General features: G+C 45.0%; 1 protein-coding gene and 1 long non-coding RNA gene across 7 annotated transcripts in view; one reads left to right on the top strand and one right to left on the bottom strand.

Moving 5' to 3' along the window:
• Nucleotides 1-13,753, top strand: part of MACROD2 (mono-ADP ribosylhydrolase 2) — an 834,860-nt gene extending 821,107 nt beyond the window's left edge. For 5 of the 6 annotated variants that reach the window (XM_048935508.1, XM_048935507.1, XM_048935504.1 and 2 more), the window contains 3 exons: nt 3,630-3,713; nt 10,372-10,440; nt 13,000-13,753. In XM_048935508.1, coding sequence (XP_048791465.1) covers nt 3,630-3,713; nt 10,372-10,433 — 146 coding nt within the window. In that variant the 3' untranslated portion in view covers nt 10,434-10,440; nt 13,000-13,753. The remainder of the gene's footprint in view (nt 1-3,629; nt 3,714-10,371; nt 10,441-12,999) is intronic. The other variant, XM_048935505.1, reaches the window with a different exon arrangement.
• Nucleotides 1-21,166, bottom strand: part of LOC125688909 (uncharacterized) — a 41,686-nt gene extending 20,520 nt beyond the window's left edge. Inside the window, exons 1-5 of the long non-coding RNA XR_007374961.1 lie at nt 19,869-21,166; nt 18,326-18,428; nt 6,069-6,289; nt 1,194-1,415; nt 818-927 (exon numbers count right to left, since the gene is read on the bottom strand). This is a non-coding gene — a long non-coding RNA (uncharacterized LOC125688909). The remainder of the gene's footprint in view (nt 1-817; nt 928-1,193; nt 1,416-6,068; nt 6,290-18,325; nt 18,429-19,868) is intronic.
• Between the last annotated feature and the right edge of the window lie 2,736 nt (nt 21,167-23,902).

The following is a 23,902-nucleotide window of genomic DNA, read 5'->3' as shown; positions in this document are numbered from 1 at the left end:
CTGCTAGACACATAACTTACATCTAGTGAATTTCCCTTGGTTGCAAATTGTCCATGGGCAGAAGAGCAGTTTATTGGAAATCCTGTGGCACTACCCAACAAATCTGTTCTGTAGGTATTTTTCAGGAGTAACAACCTTGCCATTTTACCTGCAAAAAACCAGTAGTGGCAGCCTTGGATTGTTTTTATGTTATGGCTAACTGCTTTTCTTCAAGAATTCAGAATGATCCTAAGGCAAGGATTTTGCTCTTAGTTACAAGGCTTCTAACAAACATTGGGGATTTTTTTAAGATCCACGTTATCTTGGTGTTGCCCGATTGTACTGGCGGGACTCATTCATACATGAAATCTCATTTTTCTGTTTGTCTTAAAGCTTGTCCATGGTACTATAACTGGAAATTCACTGCAGAAATCCAGGTTCCTGCTCTGGAGCCCAGAGGCACCAGGAGGGCTTTGGTGAGGCTGGGCTCAGCCATGAGCACTCCATCTTCCCAACTGCCTCACAGTCAGCAGCAAATCAACCCCCTAGAGTCAGGCTGATCTCATTGGTTCTGGAGAGACTTGAGGTAGGATTCTGCTTTGAGTTACCTGGGAGAGGAGCCTGCTTCTTTCTCCTGATGACAGAGGCACTCTTCAGCACACAGCAAAGCCTTGCTGATGATCAGGTAAAAAAATAAGTTGTATGGATTGCTCTGCATTACAGCTCCTAAGCCTGTATCATTGCCTGCGTATAGACATAAATCTTGTGCAAGAGGAGGAGTTACACTCCTCACTTGCTAATTTATCAGGAGTGTGGAGAATGGACATAGGTATCTTACCTCTCTGTTCATTTTAATTTCATGAATTGCATGCAAATATGAAGTTGTGTTTCTCCAGAGGAAGAGCAGTGCATTAGCTCGAACTGCGTGGAACTACCAATAGGTTGTGACTGGAGAGGAAGGAAAAAAAAAAAAGATAAAATAACAGGACAGAGATTTCTATCTGCCTCCTAAATATTTGTCTGGCCTGCTTAAGAAGGCTGGGAGTGCCTTTGCCTGCCCTGGCATCCTGCTGTCACTGCTAGCTGTGTAAGCAGCCCGCAAAGGGCCGGGGCAGTGAGCTCTGCCAGGAGCACAACTGGCTTCGGTAATTGGAACTGAAAGCAGTACCTCTCAGGCTCCCTCCAGTTCTGTGGTGCCCCAAGACCCGAAATACCTCTCTTGTTTGTGCTCTAGCCTGTAGCAATCCAGAGTGGGGAAGGGCTCTGGAATGAATGGGCTGTCGCTGCCTTGCTGGGTTTGTTCAGGTCCTGCTGTTAATGGGAAATGGGCTCGTTTCCATGAGGCGCTCGGTGTTATTGCACGGCAGGGAAGAAGCTTTGCAGATCATGTCCCTCCCGCGTGCACAGCAGCGTGGTGAAGTGCCGCTGTCCACATCCTGTAACAAGAGCAAGGGAAGAAATGAAGATTTATGTTAACACGGGTTGAAAGTCCTTCCCAAAACCAGCTGGTAGAGCGCACAAGCACCCTCCCAAGGTTTGCAGTGGTACTCAGCTTTGTGAAGGTCTAGAATATCTCCTGCCTCCTTCGTCCCTGAACAATGTGTCTCACTACCCGTTTCTTGCTGACAATCTGCAGCAATCAACATATGCCATAAAAAGCACAATGTGGCCATAATCCAGTCCCCGAAGGGATGGCGAATCAGCTAAGCAGACTCGGAAGGAAGGGGAAGTGTAGGACACATGCTAGTGTTCTTCTGACAATGTTCATAGCCCTCAACCTTATGAAAAGCAATTTTACAGATTTGCTGCAGCTGTTGTTGCCCTTTGGGTCTCCCTTGAGGGCTGCCCACCCTGAGGCTTTTTGTGTTGGGGGCTCTTGACACCTTCTGCTTTCAGCAGCCCCAATTAGTACAAGCGTGCACGCACCAACACGTGTGTGCACAAAATGCTGTGGCTTTAATTAGGTTCTGTCTTCAGCTCGCACCGTGCCAATAATGCTTTGCACCTGTCAGCTGCATGAGGGATTTCTGAAGTGGAAAGCGAGAAGCCTTTCGGCAGCGTGGTGAAGCCAGGCGTACTGGCTAGTTAATGGGAGATGTTGGGGTAGGGCCGGGAACTCTGGGCAGGCATTGAGGAGCTGCCAGCCATGGAGGCAGCTCGAGCTGCTAGAGGAGCTGAGAGCCCAGACGTTAGCTGTCACATTGCATCCCCTTTGTTTGATTCGTAGACGGTGCTGGAGAGTGGGCAAAGCCTGATCCGCTGGCATCAACTGCCAGCAGGAGAGCACCCACATTTAGCAGGGGTCCTGAATCCCTGCAGCAAACACATGGGCATCTCACAGGGAGATGCTGTGTTCGTGGTGGGGTGGTGATTTTCCACAGTGTTGTTTCTCATGTAGTCATTCATCCAAGCTCATGGAAGAGCAGCACACATGGGACCTTTCTGTTAAAAGGGCAGGCAACATCTCTCACTGTGACACTGTCCATCGTGCTTCCGTCCGCACTCAGTGAAACAGTGAATGGGACTGATTTGTTGGTTCTGCATTTGCTGGGCCCCCGTTTTAGCATTTGAACACTTGGTAGAAGTACAGGCAGTGTGCCAGAAGTTGCCTGTGAGAGCAGCATCACCGTCATAGGGTGCACAGAGAGGGCTGACATCTCTGTCACAGCACCTTGGATTGCAGATACAATCAGAAGGAAAGCTTCAGCGGGAAATACATGCTTATGGACAAACGGAATGGAGTGCACTGCAGTGCATTTTATAAAGATACTCTCAACCCATACAGAAAGGTGTCTATTACTTAGAATGTTCTACGTCTGTTGCTGCGGTGATAAATAATTTCCGCTCATGAGTGAACCCCCTGCAAAATGTTTCAGTCCTTGCTACGCTTTGCTGTTTCCTCTCAACTCCCCCAGTGTCTCGATTGCTTAGCAACCGATAGCTTGGCATCCTGGAGCTGGACCACCGGGCAAGGCAGCAGTTTATGGTGGCCACAGTAGCAGAGCAGTGCTCTGGTGGAAATGAACTAAAAACTGGCTTCTTGGCACTCCAAATGGCAGAGTATCAGTAGCACTGCATATGAAACAGCAAACGCAGTTTTTCTTCCCCATTTCAAATACTGTTAAGAGATTGAATCTAAGTTTGCAGACAAGCCTGAGGCAGAAGAGATAAAAATGTTGAGTTTCAGCAATGAAGTGCATTTGCCTAAATTCGGATTCTAGTTTGTGTCTGACTATGGGTATGTTTGAACTCTCGCTGTATCTATTTTTATTCTGCTAGCTGGAGAAGCTCATAAGTGTGATTAGGTCCCCATCACATACTGCAGTTTATGAGCATAAAGGCTTCTACGAAAATGCTGAGGAGAAGAACAGCAGGGAGACAGAAGCACACACTGCGATGGGGTTTTAACAATCCTAGTTAGAAAGGAGTGCAGATAAGTGCAAATATTTAAGCAATTATTTTCAAACCATGTTCCACCCCTCATATCCCCTGCCTTTTCTCAGAAACCTGCCATTTTACAGCAGCACAGTCTATAAAGGTAAAAGCATGCCATAAGAAAAAAAAAATCCAGAAAAGAATAGGCGTACAGAGTTTGAGCATTATATGTTAATCAGGTACTTAAGTTCCAGTTTTTCTCCTTTCACTTACAGGGATGCAAGAGCAAGAGGAAACTTCTGCAGAGCCTATGAAGGTTGAACTTGCATGTGAAGCAACAGAAGCTTCGAGTAATGACGGTTCGTTGTTCTAACATTTTCACTGTCATAGTACACAAGTAGCATGCCTTCCTAAGGTTTGTCTGTATGCTTACCCCCCAGAATAAGAATTCTCTTTATTATCTCTTCAACTGAAACTTCTGGGAGCCAGCAGTGTGCCCTTGTGGCCAAGAAGGCCAGTGATATCCTGGGATGCATTGCAAAGAACGTGGCCAGCGGGGCAAGGGAGGTGATTTGATCCTCCCCCTCTACTCTGCCCCGGTGAGGCCCGATTTAGAACACTGTCTTCAGTTCTGGGCTCCCCAGTTCAAAACAGACAGGGATCTCCTAGAAGGAGTGCAGCAGAGGGCCACAAAGAAGATGAAAGGCCCGGAGCATCTCCCTCATGAAGAAAGGCTGAGAGACCTGGGGCTGTGCAGCCTCGGGAAAAGATGACTTGAGGGGGGATCTGATTAATGTTCGTAAATGTCTAAAGGGAGGTGGGAAGCAAATGGATGAGGCCAGGCTCTTCTCGGTGGTGCATAGCGATAGGACAAGGAGCAGTGGCCTAAAAAGGGAGGTGGTGGAGTCACCGAGCCTGGGGGTGTTCAAGGAAAGGCTGGATGTTGTGTTGAGGGACATGGTTTAGTGGGAGCTACTGGGAATATGTGAACGGTTGGACTGGATGATCTTGAAGGTCTTTTCCAACCTTGGTGATTCTATGATTCTATGATTCTGTGATTGAACTTGAGCATGGGAAGTTCCATTCCTTTATGGTAAGGTTGACAGAGCACTGGAGCAGGCTGCCCAGAGAGGTGGTGGAGTCTCCTTCTGTGGAGATACTCAAGGCCCATCTGGACGCCTGCCTGTGTGACCTGTTGTAGGGAACTGCTTTAGCAGGGTGTTGCATTCGATGATCTCTCGAGGTCCCTTCCAACCCCTGCAGTTGTGTGATTTTGTGAATTTCTGCTGTTACCTGTTAGAGACTTATGAGGTTAGTTTTGTTTGTTTGTTTGTTTGTTTGTTTTTTACAATTATTCCCGGGTCTTTTTAGGTCTGGATGCACATTCCCAGCGGTCCATCAAGGTTCAGTGGAGTGTGTTTCTCATAAAATTGAGTCCACAGCACTTCCTTGAAAGCCCTTTTCATACCTCTGCTTTTCTAATTGGCTCAGTGTATATGTTCAGTTGATACATTCAATCTGCTTGCCTTTTAACTATGCGGTATTTTAGGCCTGTTGTAATTTTGGTCTGGAAATTGATTTGGCCAAGATGTATCTCATCTCACAGAGGAGTCAGAAAATAGTATTTGTAAAAGCTTCTGAGACAGTGCCTGACTCCATCCTGAGGCAAGCATTGGTTCTATAGCTACTCCGAACTTAATGTCAATTAGAGGTCAACATGTAAGCTTGTTCTGGCTCAGAGCTGATTTCCCTTCAGAGGAAAGGAAGTCCTAGTATAACTCAGTCAGATAGAAAACAGAAATTATTTCCCTAGAACATTTCCTGCTAATAAAACTATCATGATGCTGTGACCTAGCAGCATTTCCAGTTGGGTCTGTGAACATTCGTAACCCCACTGTCCCAGCCTGCAACTTGATGAAATAATTTTTGGTCAGTTGCTTTGGTAAGAAGATGACCTGGCTGTCTGGCTGGCATGGGCTGAGTACTAAGTCCCTGCTCCAGCTCACCATACGTAACCAGTTCTTAAACAAAAAATATTGCCATCTGCACTCTTCCTGCATGTAAAGAAATGCTGGATGGGATCAGGGTCCTGGTGCTTAGATTTTAGTAAGGCAAACACTTTGTCGTTCGTCTGGATGGTCTCCTGTAGCTTAACGAAGCCACATGGGGGACTCTTTTGGATTTTGACTGAAAGGTCCTTTTGGCTGCCTCAAAAGGCAGTGTTCTCAGGTTTGGGCTTCCATTCCCCGTTTTGTTTGTCATCGTCAATGAGACCCCTGTCTGTAGTGCAGACCAATTTCTGATTCATCCCTTAATGTCTTCAGCGTTTACATAATATAAATTCAAGGCAAAAATGTTTACATCTCCAAGATAAAACTATTGCATTCCTTTTGGCATTAATTACACAAAGTATCTAATGCCAGTTTCTGTTCTCTCACATTGGATCATATTGCAGCATTTGGGCTGGTGACTGATTTTGATACTGGACCGTAGAGAAGCTTTTGTAAGAACAGGGAAAGGAAGCATGCTTAATGGGTTTGGTTGCTGGTTGGTTTGCCTTTTTTAATACTGGAGATTATGCTATTACTAGAAATTGCACAGAATGAAGCCAGGACAGCCTTCTCTCCTCATCTCCTGAAGAAATCAACCAAAAAATCCGTAGCCATTTTAGATGACATTAATTTTGGATCCCTGGAATGGCCTGGGCTACTTACCAAAAAACAAATTTACTGAAGAAACAGCTGTAGGGATTGCTTTCTGAAAAGAGGAGCATCCGCATGGCTACTGTGGATGTGTGCTGCAGCGCAGCACAGCTGATTCAGCTGACAGCTTCTGCAACAGTGAGCTTCACCGGTTTCTTTCCTTCCATTCTTTGCTTATCCTGTATGATCTTTTACATAGAGCTCATCTTGAAACTTCCTTTTCTTCAGAATTCCTGTTATGCAAAAGGAAAGGAAAATGGTGTTCAGTAATGCAGCATACTCTGCCATCCTGGGAAGTCTTTTTTTCTCCACAGCCTAATTTGCTATCGGGATCACAGTACAGGGTTGTTTTTATGCAGTCCTACATTGCATACTAAAAATAAATAAAGAATCCTATATCTAAAAAGAAAAAGGTTGAAAAAAAGATCGGATTCCTCATGTATCTGATGAGTTTATTTCACTGAAACAAAGCCTCCCAGATTTCTGAGTGTACCAGGTACTAGTTGAGATTTAAAGCAAAACAAAACATAAAAAAGATTCCCTCTGATGGTAATTTTAATGTAAATTGCCTATTTTTCCTCTGGTCCCCTTCCTTCTGCCCCAGGAGAGCACTTCCCAGCTGAAAGCACAAGACTGTCTCACCAGGTTCCCCTCAGCATCTCAGCTCCGGTTTTTAATTTCATGTGCAATGTCACAGTGAAAAGTGCTCCATAAACACAGAGTGTAGAGAGTTGAGGCGGTTCTCAACATGTGTCCATCTCGTGGGCAGGGCCTTCATAGTGATTTCAGAATTTACTAGAATTTGAGAACTGGCCATGATGGTCCATCAGGAACTGTCGGGGTGCTTGTGTGTATGTGTGTGTGTGTGTAAGCACAAATAGGTGTGGATATACAGTAATACTGATTGCTGCTTGTGATCTCCATTGGAAACCAGAGCAAAGATCTCTGGATATTAAATTTCTTGTATTCAGGACAGATTTTCTGGTTTGTTGTTTAGCGATGACAAAAGCAGTCTTTGCTAACTGGTTTCCCAGGTAGTGTTTCACTGCCCAGAGACAAAATTTTTTTCTACTCTGCCAAAGCTTTAGAGATTACAGAGGTAGATGTTAGTTTGCAGCTGGTATTAGACGGATCAAGCTCTTCACTCCTTCAATAATGGAGTTACTCATTGGCCTTGCTTATTTCAAGCCTGTGGAAAGCTGCATCTTGACTTGCTGACAGAACAGGAGAAAAGAAAAAGATGCAGCAAGCACAAAAGAAGAGTCAAAAGTGAAACTTCGGTTTGTTTCATAAGCCACTGCAAGCTGATGAGTGTGGCACCAGTGCCCTGACCTTCACATGACTCACAGAAGCGACACAAAAGCAAGATCTCAGCAGTTAACACCATCACACATTGTTTTTGTAATATCCTAGAGACGAGTAACTACCAAGAAAACAGGTGCACATATATCATTGCAGCACAATCAGTTTGATTCAAAATAGGTAATTTTCTTTCCTGAGCAGTCTGGAGTTACAGCTGAGTGTGCGATAGCCAAGTGATATGGACGCAAAGGGAGACATTGTTTAGGAAGCGGCTGAAGAAACAGATGACATTTGCAAGTAGCAGTCTGACCGAGCTCCTATTTAAATCAATACAATAATACTTTTCTTTCATCTGCCATCCAGATCTACAGCACGTTATCCTCTGGGGGAAAGCGTGTCGTCTCTTTCAGACAACTCTGAACTTAGTTTTCCAGCCTCCGATTTACCTGTCTTCTCTGCTTAGATGCCGTGCCATTACTGCTCGCTCCGTGACCTTTAAGCACGCAGCCAGCTCACAGGGAGAGGAGGGATGCTGTGGAAGCACGGCCACCACTTTGCATGTGTGAACTCTGCGCCCCTTGTTTTTTCTCCCCTTGCAGGGAACTTGCTTGTTTTTGAGGGGAAACTCTTTTGCAGTCTTAATTTGAGAGCTGCTCAGCAGCTCACAGATGGAGAGAGGAGATGCACACAGGTCCTCCCCAGCAGGCCAGAATTTAAGTAGAAAACAGACAGAAGACTCCGTTTCTATTGCACAGAAGTACCTATTTCTGTCTTAAAAAGCCCCCACATGAAGCTCCAGAACTGGTAAAGCTGCATGTAGATGATGGGCAGCTGCCTTGAACTTCAAGTGCTCTGCTGAGCTGGCAGCTCTAGATGTGTGTAATGTAATTTAGCAGTTTAACACACGTAAAAACTTCTAGTGGCAAGAAGCCTGTTTCTGGCTTGCATTGTGATTAGATGTAGCACACTTGGGGCCAACCAAATTGTTCCAGCACCGACTCGTGCCGTGAGTCTCGTTCCCCTGTTCCTGGTGGCAGCCCCTCCATCTGCTCCTCAGTAAGTGCTCCGTGGCTTTTCAGGCTAAGTGTCAAGGATTACGTAGGTGGCCTCGTAACAACATCTGTTGTAGGGGTCTGCAAAAGCTTATCCTCCAGTTAGATCTTTCTGTCCCTGTCAGTGTTAATGCAAAGAGCTGAGCTTATTCACCCATACGTGAAAAAAAGCTGATGGTGAAATCCTTGGGCACCTCAGTTCTTCCCACTTCCCCTCTGGCTCCATGTTTCAAGACTCCCTGTGCTTTTGCATTGCCCTTCAAGAGGTGCTGGGTGGTTTGCATCTCACCCACTCTGATGTGACGTGCTGTCAGCTAGAGCAGGGATGGCTGTTGGTAGCTTTTAAAAAATGCAAGAGGGGGGAAAGAGGCATGGTCGTTTGGGATGCTGACAGAGCTTGACCTCGGGTTTCAAATGAAGCTTTGGTTTTGAAAGAAATCTCTTTGAAATGTGAGCAAAGCCTTCTGGTACTTACAGAAAACCAAGCTGGTGAAACCGGCTGGCATAATGAGGCTGAGAAAGGCTGCTGTCATCAGTGCACAGCAGCCTTCCCTTAATGATTTTTTATTAAGCATCCTGTCTTTGCTATGCAAATGCATACAAAGAACACAACATCACTAAATGCGATGTGCATCAGAGCTCCATAATCAGGAGCGGATACTTTTCTTGTTATTCATTGCATACATCCAGGAAGCCATTATGGGATCTGTTCTGCATATGGATGATGAATAATTTACAAATAATTCATCACAATCCTAACAGGTGTATTGACACGATATTGACTCGGAGATCGTACTGCCTGGCTGGAAGTAGCTATTGATTTTTGGCCTTTTGTTTCCCTTGTCTTCCCTTAGTTTCCAAATCTCTCATTCAGGTTTGAGGGTTTTCCTGTCGCACGCATCAAATGACTGCAGCTGAGACCACAAAGTAAGGCAAGGTTAAAAGCAGAAAAATGTATAAATGGCCTCGATCAAATTCATTTCAGAGCAGATACTAACTACTACTCATCCTACAAATGCATGTGCTGAAGGAACCCTTTTGTGTTTAGCCAATCACACGTGCCACTGTTGATTTGTCATGACATCTAAACTATGGCCATATTGAAATGCACTTAAGCCTTCCATGTAAATCATCTCCTTTTTTTTTTTTGCAGTAATTTTATATGTAAAAATAAGATTGTTGGGGTAAATTGATAGTACACTAGTAAACTAGTACATGTGGGAATGTAGTGCTGTTGCCCCTCCAGCAGTTTGCAGTTCAAGGACAGTCAAAGGCAGAGGCAGCATCACTGCAATTAGAGGTGGATCTGCATCCAGCCCCCGGCGCAGCCCAGGTCCTGCTGGCAGTGTTCACATCAAAGGTTTTGCTCTCAGCCAAAGGCTCCATGCAGGAAATCCTTCCTCTTTCGTTCTCACATGGGGAAGCTAAGAGATCCGCAGCCCTCATTAGCATGGCCAACATGAAAAATCTCCGCGTCAGGTGCCAAATAAATGATTGTGTGTCCGTGTCACCCCCTCACCGCAGCACAGCAACACGCCAGCAGTAGCAGGTAGGGGTCAAGACCACTTTGCCTGGTAAAGCTCTAAATCACCCTTTGGAAGTACCTATACATCTGCTGGTTGCCTACAGAGACAGAGGAGGGTTGTTTAGTTCGTCAGCTGGCCATTTTTCGTAGGCGCCAGAATGAAATTCAGTGCATTTGGATGAAAGTGAAAATCTGCATCCAGAGGCTTGGCATTTCTAGCGATGCTGAAGCGTATATCCCATGCAGAACCACTCATCAGAGATTCTGTGTAGTTGCAGATTAAGACAACTGGCATAAGAGATACATAGATAGAACACAGAATTTTTAGTGTGATAATTGAACTCTGTGCCTTTTGGGCAGAGTGGTTCTTACTCAAGGTGATAAACTTCACATGTATTGTGAGCAGCATTTGAACACTGTCTTGTTTTGTTTTCAGCTGAAATGGATAATCAAGTTGAAAGTATAAAAGATCCAATGGAAACTGTGCCAAAAGCTTAACTAATAGGTAAGGTATTTACGGCTATTTTCCTCTGCATTTTCCATTTTGGTTCTATTTGAAAACTCAATTTAAAAATGAGTTAGGACACACCACAAAAAAAAAAAAAAAGCACAAAAAATAATGGGCTAATAGGCTAATAGGGCTTCTATTGCACAAAAGGATAAACATCTCATGTAGACTTGATTTGTCAGGTAAGGATGGCAGCAGCATTCTGCAGCTGTGATGGCTTTGGACAGTGCGTGGTCTTAGATCATGAGAAGGCTGGACAGCAGTGAGATAAGCAGTGGAAGAGTAACGGAATGAGTGAGATTTGGCATCACTTTGGAAAATGATAGGCAATTTATACTGGTCAGAACAGGTTTCAGTTCTGTGCGATCCACATGCTGGGAGCAACAGGCTCACATCACGAGGGCTTTCCTTCCCTTGGCTCTGCGGTGCCCCACATCACTTGTGACTGCACTGCTGTAAAACAAGGCAAAGGGAGCAAGCTGCTTTCTGGAGGTGTGCAGCATTTCAGAGCTTTACTGTTTCATGTGCCAAATGACGGTGCTATTGCAAGAGTGCACGATGGTAGCTGTTGCTGTGCAAGTCTTTGTGGATGTAAGCAGCATCAGCCTTACATAAAAATGAGTAATTTGCTAGGAAGACAGCAGTCCAGGCCCACCCCAGCTACAAGAAGGAGTTCTGCATCTATCTCAGAACAGAATTTTTAAGCATTAATACGCAACTCTGCCTCGGCATTGTCAATATCACACACGGCAAGGTGTGCTATTTATGTAATAGGATTTCGTGTAGCTCAAGACCAAATATAGAAGCTTTACAACAGTGGCAGCTGTATTGGAGAGATTTAAAATACAAGGTCTTATTACCGAGCACGCCCCTTTGCCCTTGTCAGCATATTGACAATATGCTGCTGTACTGCTGGAGCGAGAAATACAGCCGATGGTGTCCCTGCTAAAAAGTACCAACACACAATGAGAAAGAGCCTTTGCAATTAAAATTCGGCTTCCACAGCTCTTCCTTCCCCCTTCCCGAGCCTCCTGTCATATGTTCTCGTAGAGAAAAAAAGGAAAAGAAACTAATAAAATTCTCGGAGTTAAAAATACAATGAAAGGTTAATACCCTTCACTCGTTTTAAAAATGGATGTGACAGTTATCACGGCTTTCACGTGTTCTGTAGGAGGGTCTGCATTTCAGCCACGTTTTCCTATGGAAATTAATATCTCTGAATGTTTTGGGCTGCAGTCATTTTTGCTGTATGAAGGTGAAGTTCACCAGAGTAACACTACAATTAGCAATTAATTAATAAATGTCCTCAATTCTACTGCAAGGTCTCATTCTCCTGGCACCTCTCTGAAGCAAAAGGGGCCTGAGCCAGCCTGCAGAAAGACTTTCCCAGCATTTTAATGGCAAGTGTGGGATTAGAAGTAGAAATTGAACTCTTTGCAGCTCTCCATTTGGGTCCTCCTGACCTTTCTGCCTTGTTTTAATTGCAAGGAGCAGGTATGTGGGGGAGGACCAGTCAGCGCGTTAAGCGTCCAATGTCTCTGTTCACCACATTTACTATTTGAATGTGGTGCTTTTGAAAAATGTTGTGCACCAAAGCACCACCAGTGCCAGGGACCTCTGATAGCTGAAAGGAGGGCTTGCTAGGTGGCTTGTTGCTGTGGGAAAACACAAGACCCTAATTAGCGCTGCCAGTTTGCATTACTGATTTCCAGAGCTGTGCTTCTTCATGAAGCCATGGGTCTGGGACCAGCTGCCTGTAAGGTCAGGGATCATGTCAGAGCTCTTCAGGCCCTGTATATTGTAGGGCTGGTGAGTGTCTGCATGAGCAAGCTTCTCCACAGCACCGTGCATGGGATGAGTGCTGCGCTTCTGATTGCTGATTGGCCCCTGCTGCAAAAAGCTGAGGTGTTTAAAATGTGCCTGAAAGATGAGTTCTGTTTGAGCCCCAGCAATGAGGAGGCAAGAGAGAGGAATGTTCTGAAGGATAGTTTGGGGCAGGAAACGTCACTCTGCAAAAGCTTAGCTCAAAAAGCATGGGCAGGTTCATAGGATGAAACAGGGAGGGAACAATAGACAGGTTATGAATTGAAGGAAGGCCTAGCTGGTTTCTTGTGTCTTATCCCTTACATTATTGCCTTGGATTTTCTAACAAAATAATATGGACAGGTGGAGGAGGTCCCAGTTCCCAGATTATCACCAGGGCCAGTATCTAGTTCAAACTGATGTGCCATGCTGCGAGCAAGAGAATTTATTCCAGTGATTCACAGAATAAACGTGTGCATGAAGCTACAGACTGGTGGCCAAGGCACTCTGTTAAGGCAGGAATAGTTTACCACGTCCTCATCAGCAGAAGAGAGAGGTGCTGCACTGATATGAGACACCACTGAGATAACTGTAGAGGTAATATATGTACATACACCACACGAAGCACACGTTTTGTGTGTGTGATGAATAGGGAAACCTTTGGCTTCTGCATTAGGAAGGTGAGACTTGAAATCTGTGCAAGCGTTATTCCTAATTTTTGCCTTTTTTCTTTCTTTCTCTCTTCCCCTCTAGGACGAAAGAAGGATGCAGGAGACAAGAGACCCGACAAAACCCAAAGGGCAGAAGCTGACATCCTATGGCATCATTCTTGGCAGAAGAGAGCACACAGAGGTGCTCGGTGGGTTGGGAGGGAGGGAGCTTTGGGGAAATGACTCTTTGCTTTAATTTCTCTTTGTTCTTCATTGCGTTTTGTTCTGTAAACCTGTTGGAAAGAAACACAATTTCCCAGTTCTGATGATGGTTTGCAATTATTCCTGCAATTACAACAGTTACTTCTGAATGACAAGTCCCTGTGTTATATCGGGTCTCTTTTCCTCCTCCATCATATTGTTAGCCCGTCTTCAGGTCCACCCCTTTTCTAGCATCTTTATCTTCCTCCCCAGTTCCGATACTGTCTGCAGGCAACTTGTGGGAGCACGTTTATTCCCTGCCCCCCCTGCCCTGTTTTTTTAAACTGTTCCCTAGGATACCAATGGAGATTTGCTTTAAGAACATGAACTGCCACAAAGGATTATAATCTACACGCACCAATAAACAACATCCCTCCTCGTGCTAGGGATTTGAAAGAAGAGACTCTCCAAAATCTCAGATATTGACAGAGACAGCCCTGCACGTCGCCTGCCTCCCAGCTTGTCGATCAGCAGCTCCTGGCAACTTTTCTTAATGCAGAGCAGTCAGCAGCTCCCAACCCAGTTGCTTGAAGAGTGGCCGGACTCTGAGGGCGCGCCGTAGGCAGAGCCTGCACATTAACACTATCTTCTCACTTACCTGCTGCCTCAGTATTTCCCCTGCCTCTACTTTTTGCAAGCCCAAAGGAGATCTCTGAGGTGCAATAAAGCTAAACGGTGACAAGCCTGCGCCATGCCATGCCCCTCCACAGATCTTGGGTGCAAATAACGCATGGCCTCAAACAGTCAGTACCCCAGATCAATCTGCCTCTCCTCCAGAGAGGTCCGTGCATGTCAAAATCCATGTGCCATAAGTACAACCTTCACGTAGGAGCAGGCAACACGTTTCCTGGAATCTGTGAGCAGAGGAGGATAGCAGGCATTCTGCATTTAAAACATCTTTAAGTATGGCTTCTGGCTTTAACAGCTTCACACTGTATCTCATGTGAGCCCTCATTATATTTCCCACTGCATATACATGATTTTTTTAAATTTAAAAAAAAAATCAATTAACAGTTATTTGGATAAGAATGTCTCACCATATGTCAACTGGTCTGCCAGCAAATGCCACACAGAAATGTTTAGAAGAGGAACAAAAGGATTTTACGTACAGTTCTGTGCTACACTGCAAATGAAACTAGTAGAAGATACGCACAACGGAAGAGCACACAACCTGTCCCTGGGCTACAAACCATATTTCAAAATGCCATGGATAATAATTGGATCCTTTTAAATAAAGTAGCTGTGGTGGTCTCTCTTTCCCAATCCTGAATAGGCACTAATCCCAAATCAATTATTTACTACTAAAAAACAAGGCAAGACATTTTCCAAGATGTGGAAGGATGTCCATCCTCCTGTGATCTATGTTTATCCCGGGTATAGGGGCTTTGGCGATAAATTCTCCACCAGCATAACAGCAAGTAAGCTGTGTCCCTACGGAATATACCATCAGCTATGGCGTTTGATGGCTGCTGTCTGCTGCAGGTTGATTTGGAAGATTGTCAAGACAAACAACGATTAGAAAAGAAAACAACAAAGGCTCCAGATTTCCCCATGAGAGCACGCACAGCTCCTAGGAACACTGCCTCCTTTCACCTTGTGTATGGCTCCAGCACATTTGCTTTTTGTGGTATCTTTGGTGGATGAATATTTCTGCGTGCCAGCTCCTGTGGCATTTTGCACCATATGGAGGTCATGCCAGAGAAGATCTCAAGGAGATTCTTCATCATACAGTTCTTCTGGAGATTAGTGGATACTTGGAGTTGGGTCAGCTTTAGAAGAAACATCATAAGCCTTTTAATCTGTCTTATACTCTTGCTAGTTTTCCTAGAGAGAGAACTACCCTCTAGCTCTACATTTTGGACTGTATTCACTTTGAAGCCACTCTTCTGTTTCTCTTTCTCATCCCTGTTAGCTTGCCAGATGCAAAAAATGCATCTTCTAGGACATGGATATTTTCCTAATGTTCCTTCACTTTTCCAGCAGATTCCAGTTTTGTAGATAATGGCTTTGCAAACAGTGCATCTCTGCAATGCACATCCCTTTCTATGTGTCTTCTGTACTTGCTGATTTTGATTTAAAGAGCCTGTCATAACAGAAGGTGGAAGAGTGGGAGGAAGAGGAAAGAATGCATCAGGTATCTCTCGCCGCAGTTCCTCCGTTAATGCTGTCTCTGTGAAAAGACAAAGATCAAAGGGATCCATTTCTCTGGGAATGTGAGGGAACTGCCTCCATACGTCATGGAATAGATTGGGAAAGCTCATCTTTGAATTGATCAAAAACATGGAAGACAACCTAGATTGCCAGGTCCTCAGCTGGGGTAAACTAGCCTCAACAGAGCTGTCACATATCCCTCAAGCATTTGCTAGCCTTGGTTTTAGCAAGGAGGCTGGCCATAGAAGCACAACTGTTTGGAGACAAAGGCTCATCTAAGTCCTTGCAAAGACCAACTGAAATAAAGAACAATCAGTAACTGCAAAAATGCCTCATGTTAGACATGATATTTATAACCTTGGACAGTAATTTCATTGCACTCTTCATTCAGCCTTGGTCTCTGAATGGCAGCAAGCCTCTGAAGCTGGGAAAGGTTCTCCTGAAGACGCAGCAGCAAGTGTGACGTTTAGAAGTGTAGGAAGTGTTGAATAAATAAATGTACGAGTTGATTAAATCCTTACAGGGCGATCTTCAGATAGGTCTCTCTCTTTCTTCCAGTGGATTTTCATTTTGTTATGGCTTCTTTCATTTTTCACTCACATAGAGTGGGCAGAGTTGGGTGGTGTGAGTTCCTCAGTTGGGTTTGCTGGTTGCAGCTGGGCCCACGCTCCTCCACACAGTCTCTGCCGATGTGACAGGAAGTATAGAAATGTGGGAGCTGGTACCTGGCATAGAGGGGAAGCCCCTGCCTGTTGGTGTCTGCATGCAAGGTATCAGACTCTGCTTTAACGTTGCTGCTCCTATTTCTGAAAGTGTGGTCCCTGCTGTGAGGCTCGTTGATCCTCCAGCCAGTGACTGCTCCAATGATGGGCAGGTTTCCTTCCACGCCGACCTCCAAAGAAGATGTCTGAGACGTCATCTGTAACGCTGGGTCACACATTCACTGCAGCTAATTGCAAATCTTTCTATAAAGCACTGAAAAAGCCTCATTGTGAATTAACACTGTTCTGCTTTATGCACTTGATCAAAAGGAAAAAAAAAAGACATTTCTCTATATGCAGTGCATGCCTGCTTTGCTTTCAAACCGACAAACTTAGCAGAGTATGTCGGATCTATTTTCTCGGGGAAGAGGGGTTTTTATCATACAATTCATCTGGGATTTGCCTTACCCTGACATTTGTGATATAAAGGAAAAAGTTTTAAAAAAAAAGAAAAAGTAATTTTCTTGATCAAAAATATGTTTTTACTTAAATGCAAAGAAATGTAGACTGTTGCTTGCAAAATGTCTTCTAATAGATGGTATAACAGCTATATAGACTAATCCATGCCTCTTTTGTTACTCTGTTGTTTATGTGCCGAATTTGCTTCCCAGTCTGTTGTTTTTCCTTTTGTCCATGCCATACGACAGAAAACTTAAGGAATCGATGCCTTCACACATTTGTTTGTTAAAGCAAAACCTTAATAAAACTTGTTCTGAAGACAAGCCCACATCGCTCATGTGTTTCTTTCCTCCTGACTTTGCCAATCATATGGCAAGAGCCTTCGTTGTTACAAAGGCACCCTTCAGGCTGGATATGCAACTGTGTTGTAGATTGAATACTGTGTTGCCATTTATAGTTGAGTCTTGTGGTTGTCAACTGAATGTTGTGTTGGCATGATAGTTTGGAAGAAATGGATCCATCAGAGAGACTTTTGGAAGGCAACAAAGTGAGGTAAGGATGGGGACTTCTCAGCCTGAAGGGGAAGTGGTTGTTTGATTGACCCTTCATTTTTTGTCTTAGTAGCAGCGAGTTAACCTCAGAGGGAAAATACCAGCAATATCTGTAAAACAGTACCTTACTGAATGTCGTTGATGAACATTGCTCTTCTTTTATTGCTTTACTTTTTTTTTATCTGAGGAAACTTGCAGTCTAGAAGGACATGCCTAGTTTCCTAGATCTGCTGCAAAGAACTTTTTCTTTTTTTCCTCTGTAGCAGGCCTACATTTTTGAAAGGAAATAATAAGGAAAAATTCATGTCTCACGTGAGAAGCAAGTAAATTGCATCCCACTCTTTAGCACAGGGCTGAGAGGAAAAACCTCCTTATTTTTGGAGGTCAAAGAGGGCTACTCAGAGCTTCACAGCAGTACAGCGGTACAAATGTACAGAGGTGTTTGTCTGGGAAAGGAGAATTAGGCAAGGAGCAGGTAAGCCTGCTAGGGAAATACGATGAACAGTAAAATGTACTTTTTATTTTATTCCTGTATTCTGTGGCCCAGTTGACATCCTTTTCCAAGTCATGTTTGGAATAGGAGCAGATTTCTGACTGGAGAAATAAGTTTTTCTTAGCTGATGCACATGAGGGTCAACCTTGGCGAGCTTCTCTCAGAGCAGCTAGGATGTCTGTTGTGATTTCCATGAGAAGGCTGGCTTAGCCACACAGATGCTGTGTAACTGAGAGGAGCAGCTTGTGCTTGTAGTTGGTTTGGCTTGTTCTTCCCCCCTGATGTAGCAGAACTCTTCCACAGACACACAGGATGAGGCCTTTGAAGCCTTTGTCCAAAAGTGAAAATTGTGATACAGGGCTTTCATTAGGCTGGAGTTTGTAATATTTGTTTTTTGTTGGTGATGGTGGGTTTTTTTCCCCTTAAATAAAAGTGTTGAGAGATGTTTAACTACCCTCATTCTATTAGAATCCTCAGTAACTCCTTCAAGTATGTGGCAAATGACTATTAATTCCTTTGAAATTCACTGATAAAATATTTCTTATAATGAAGTCCTTTAGTGAAGGGGGGAGTCCTGATTCAAACACAGCAGTGGATTAGGCCAGTGCTCAGGCTCCTGCTGTACTCAGGATGGAGATGCAGTTGGTAGAAGATCCCTTGTTTGGCATCTGGAGGAGAATTTGGATTGGGTGGCTCATGCACGTCCCAGTAAAGTGAGACTGTTTCCTTGATAAGAGAGCCTAACTGTGTATGCTCTGGTGGAACTGTCAAGCAGGGTAAGCTTTTTTGTTTGCTCTGTGTATATTCACATACCTGTTACTCCTGGTCCAAAGATGCGCATTGCCCCTAGCCAGCTTAAATCCAGCCTGTCCAATCCTGAAAGGACATCTGCAGCATCCATGCTTGTATTTATGTTCTGGGGAGGAAGGGGAGGCTTTTCAATAAACTCAACAGTTAATTATTTGTGAACAAAAAAGAAGTTTTGTTGAAGTATTTTGTAAGTTCTCATCTGTCAAGTTAGTACTATTTAGCCAAACAGAGCATTACAAATGAAAGTAAAAAGAACTGTAGTGTAATCATAAAAACATACAGCACTACATATTTGCTATCTGCACCACCACCACTTCACAGTTTATCTTTTAATTCCTGGAATGATGCTCTACTTGTATTAATGAACTATTTATTATTTCAAAGGTTTAACATTTTGGAGAGTCTGATCTGTGGCAGAATAGCTGTAGCAGCTGTTGAAAGCCTTATTGCTGCTCTGTCAGGCTCAGTCTTCTCACTTACACAGTGCTGCCACAAGCTGCATGCTATACCCCATTTCTTTGAGCTGAGAAGATGTTACCAGCAAAATCTTGACTCTTATGTAACCAAGTATTTCAGGACAATCAGGAAATCCCTGCTCCTGCTGTGTCCTTTATGTCATAGCCCTATCTGTGTTATTTTTGCAGGAGGGAGAACCCCAGATTCCACCAGGTCCCTCCTGCACCAGCAGCAGCCCTGGCAGGAGACCCCACACCATCAGGTGCAGATCTGTTCTCTTTTGGGTTTCACTGCACAGCTTGGAAGGGATGCAAAGAAACACCCTACAGCAGGCAAATTGTTAGCAGCTGAAACCATCAAACTTTAGCACTGGGCCAGCATCTTGCTCAAGCCATAGCAAGACTGCCCAGGATGAGTTTGTGCCTAAGATTATCTACTTGGAAATATAACTGCAGCAACACACTCCAACAATTCAATATAAGACTGATGTGTCTCTTCATGCTGGCCAGTCTGCTTCCTGAGCACACCAATCCTTTGGTTGTTCTGATGCTCCTGCAACACTAGGGCAGAAGACTGCTCTGGTTGTTTCAGGTCCCACAGAGTAACTCAAATTTGACAGCAAATCCTTGCCATACATCTGTGAGGAAGCAAGGCACAGCTGCTGCTCTTCAGCAGCCTCCTCAAAAAACACTAACATCAGCAGACACAGCTGGTTTGTGCAGCTGAAATTGGAACTCTCCCCCCCCCCCCCCCCAGGCACTAGAGGCTCCAGTGTTCTCACATTCTCTGGGTAGCGTGTGCACCTATACAAAATCACCTTTGCAACAAGTTATTCTTCTACTTGGCCCTGAAGCCTTGGCTTTATTCCTTCTCATAGCCCAGAGGAAGCCAGCCCCACAGCTCCCAGTGCTGGAGCTCTGCACATCACCTACAGCCATGCAAGAGAAATAATTGAGGTGTTAAATCCCTCCAGCTAGACTGTCCTGCAGCAATGCAAGCCATCTGCTCATCACCAAGAACTGCTCCTTGCTGCAGCCCCATCCCTCACCAAGACCTTAGTCTGCCCCCACATTCCCTCCAGCCCCTTTACCTCGTGAAAGGAGAGCTGCAGGATGACTTCTAATCACCAGCAGATAGTGTTTACAACAAGGTCCTACATTACAATGCTGGAATAAAACAAAACAAAACAAAACGAGTTCAGTTGCTGCATCTAGATGATGGGATAGAGCAGCCTAAGTATGTTCTATCATGTTGACAACGTGCGGCATTTGGTTTAATTTTTTAGTGCTTTGATTGAGTTGTAGGGTTATTTCTGTTATTGGAGAGAGCTGCTAGTCACACCATGTACCCCAGGGCAGTAAGACCCAAAATTCAGCACAGGAGCCCATCAGTAGGCCAGAGGATTTGGGTAGAAGGGAGATACAGTCATGACTGGGAAGAGGAGGAGATGGTGGAACACAGGGCAGGTTTTACTGCAGCATCACACCTTCTGTCTTTCTGTCCTAGCTGCCTGAAGACTTTTCACTCCCAATTAATCTCCAGCACCTTGATACAAGACAAGAATCAGCCCTACATTTTTATTTATCTGATTCTTTTTTGGAAGGCAGGGCATTTCAGGGGCACCATGTATACAGTAAATATGAGGGGAATGAGGAGCACCTCCTTGTCCTGGAAAGTCATAAAGCAGACAGTCACAGTCATTAAAAAAAACCATCCAGAGACACCCTTTAACAGCCAGGTTAGGCATGAGCAGGAGGTACCCATGACAGCTATGCAATGCAACATATTCATGCAAGACCTCGGAAAGCAAAGACCTGCAGGGATTTGCAGCCCCATAGCCAAAACAACAAGGGCTTTCCATGGGACAGGATTACTGGACACTGCTGCTGGAGACAAGGATCAAGAGCAGCCGAAGCAAGGGGAAGTGAATTCAGTCTCAATTTAAGTGGTGAGGCAGCATAATGAGGAAGGGAGCTATGAATGGCAGCCCCAGGGCTGTTTGGGGTGTCTCCAATGCATGCACTGAAGGAGAGGGCCACTCACTAAGGGATGGGGCTGAGCTGCCTCCCAACCGCAAGGGCATGAGTGCAGCACAAAGCACTGGAGCAGGATCATAGCACATCCACACTTACTACAGACCAACTTTTAGCTGGTTTTCAAAGTGAAGCCTCTACTCACAGCTTATGGGGATCAAGCAGATGAACAGTACGTGGCCTCAGAACTGGCCACCCTGGGCACCCCAAGCCACCAGCCCTAGGGGAATGCAAGCTTATCAGGCCAGGAGATCCACCAGCCCCAGCTCATCTGGGAAAGTGTGAGTCCCACCACAACAACTGCAAGAAATGCCTTTTCTCAGATCATACCTCACATGTGGCAAGCATTTTACAAGACAACAACAACAACAACAACAACAAAAAAAAAAAAAAAAAAAAAAGATGAAAGAACAGAAATAAACCCATTGGCTGAGAAGTACAACATGGGTGTGAACCTTGGGAGCCAGCACAGATCAACAGTGTTGTGGCAGAAGAGAGCTGCTGTCCATCAGGAGGGTGGCCTAAATATACAAAATAAGTGACAGGAACGGATGGAAAAAATAAAGGTTGATGTAAACAAACAGCAAAAGAGTCTGAAATAGACAAACTGAAGAAGGGTTTGTTTCAGGGCCATGTTTTCCTGCGGAACACAATATATTACCTCCTCCCCCCCCAAGTGACAAAGCTGTAACCTGGTCTCTGTAGGGGTTACCTGCTCCATAGTGGTCAATGAGCTGGGCTCCTACAGCCAGGTAGCTTTAATTAAATTGTCAGGTTTAGGACCTGCTTATTGGATGTTTCACGTATTGCAACAGTTTCTGGCTGCTTTCTTTGCTGCTATTGTTGATACAGCATCAACACCACAGGAAAGAGCACTTGTGCACTGACTTGATCATATTCTAAGAGCTGGAGGTCACACCCTGAAAACGGTTCTCTCCAGTAAACTGGATGCAGTCAATGTTTGATGAGTGCTTTTGTGAGAATGCAGAATGAGAGCTGCTAACAAGCAGGAGACAGGACAGGGCAGGAGAACAGACAGCCTGTAACTGTGCTGGGATTGCTTCAGACCTCCAGGATGAGGCTGCACACCACTGCGCTCCCAGAGCTGACTGCAGAGGTTATCACACCCACACCCATTCTCTCTCAGGGCACTTACAAGCTCCCCTCTGCCATGCCAGCCAGCATGGATGAAGACAACCAGGTTTATCCCATAGCTGCTCCTCAGATCCTCCCCCAGACCCTACTTTGCAGCTGGCCAAGGAGTTCTGCCTCCAATCCCAAATGGGCAAAGAGCTGTGCAACACAGGTATACTCAATTACTACACTCTCAAGTCAGCTCTGGTTGTCCCATCTTTGGAGAGGAGATGGATTCAGAATGTGTTCCCAGAGAAGTCAAGTCAAAGGATAGGGTTTTGGAACCCTTGTTTTACAAGAAGTCCAACACCACCTCCACATACACAAAGATGCAGAGATTCTCAGTGCACATAGATGCGTTCTATTCTTAATCAAAGCCAAGATATTCTTAACGCCCACAACCTACAAGCACTTAAAAAGCGGATGCTTGACACTCACCTGTGCTAGCAGGCAGGGCCTGACCACAGATCCCACTTGAATGGCAACTTTGCACCCAATCAAGTGCTAAGAGCAAGTCCCCAGCAGCTGCAGAGGGCTGAGGGCAGGAAAGGAACGAGGTGGCTGTGTGCCATGTCTCACCAATCCATAATGGTGGCTTTTGGGAATGGTTGATTCATTCTTTAGTGAGTAAAAATATAACAAATAGTAATAATAATAAATAAAAACCCTCTGTTCCTTGGCTAGCACATCATTAGAAATGTATCTATCTGAAATAATTAAAATTAAAAAAAAAAAAAATTGGCATGTTTCTCCTCCATAAAATTGCCTCTGAGGCCTTGCAAAGCCAAGTGCATTTGCAGAGTGGGAAGGGGAAAGAAGAGATTAAAATAATTACAGCTTTCCTTGAGTGGGTCTGCTTAAGAGGAGATTAAAAAAAGGCACGTCGAAAAATCCCCTTGACTCCAACCTCTGCTGGCGCCCATCTGCCATGTACTTAAGCCACCTCGGCTGCGCTCCCAGCCCGGCCCTTGGAGGCTCTGTGCATCAGGATGTGTGATGCTTCCCCTAGAAAATGAGCCTGGAGATGCTCTTGACAAAAATGCCTGCAGGCTGCAACACATCATCCCCATAGCATCAACCCAGCTTTGTTTGGTTTCCCCCCCCAGTTCACACTGAGGGGAGCATGGCCACTGGCCAAGCCCATGGCCATGGCACGCACGTGTCATACATACCTCTGTGCTGGCTCTCAAAAGTACCACTGGATCTGGTGCTCTATTTACTGCCAAGCTCTTGACCACCTTTGTAGTCCTTTATCCATATTCACCCCACTCCTCTCACAGGAGCACTGTGAATGAAGATGCTGGAGAAGAACCACATCTTGCACAAGTTCAGCATCTGCAATAACCCGCAGTGGCACAGATCCACTGTTGACAGAGCCACATGGCTTTGCAAAACATCCCCAGTGCACCAGACCTGCCTGCTTTGTTCCCAGTTTTCCCTAATTCCTGACAGACACAGAGGATGTGCTCCTTTGTATGTGATGCATTGGGTTGAGCTGGGTGGCACTGTGACATAAAACTTCTTTGAGAGGGGAAGGGGAAGGGGAAGGGGAAGGGGAAGGGGAAGGGGAAGGGGAAGGGGAAGGGGAAGGGAAAGGGGAAGGGGAAGGGGAAGGGGAAGGGAAAGGGGAAGGGGAAGGGGAAAGGGAAGATCCCACCCTAAGCACCAAGGAGGCAGTCGGCACCATGACACTGAGCTGAGACTGAACTTAGCTTGACCCTGTGTCACTCTTTGTGCCTTCCCACAGCTTTTCCTCCACAATGGAGATGTGAAAACAAAAGATTAAAATACTGAGTGCCTGATTTCGTTAGCATCAAACTTCATTATTGCAAGCAGCTAATAGGAAATGTGCCTTAATTGTTTTAATTTGCCTGTTAATTTATTAAACAACTGTTTCCTTGGAGCACATGGCCACTTCATCTCCTACTTCTGTCCCTGCATCACCAGAGCCTGGAGT

The sequence above is a fragment of the Lagopus muta genome, chromosome 2 (genome assembly GCF_023343835.1).
Source record: "Lagopus muta isolate bLagMut1 chromosome 2, bLagMut1 primary, whole genome shotgun sequence".
NCBI classification, from domain to species: Eukaryota; Metazoa; Chordata; class Aves; order Galliformes; family Phasianidae; genus Lagopus; species Lagopus muta.
This window is presented reverse-complemented; position numbering and strand designations above follow the sequence as displayed.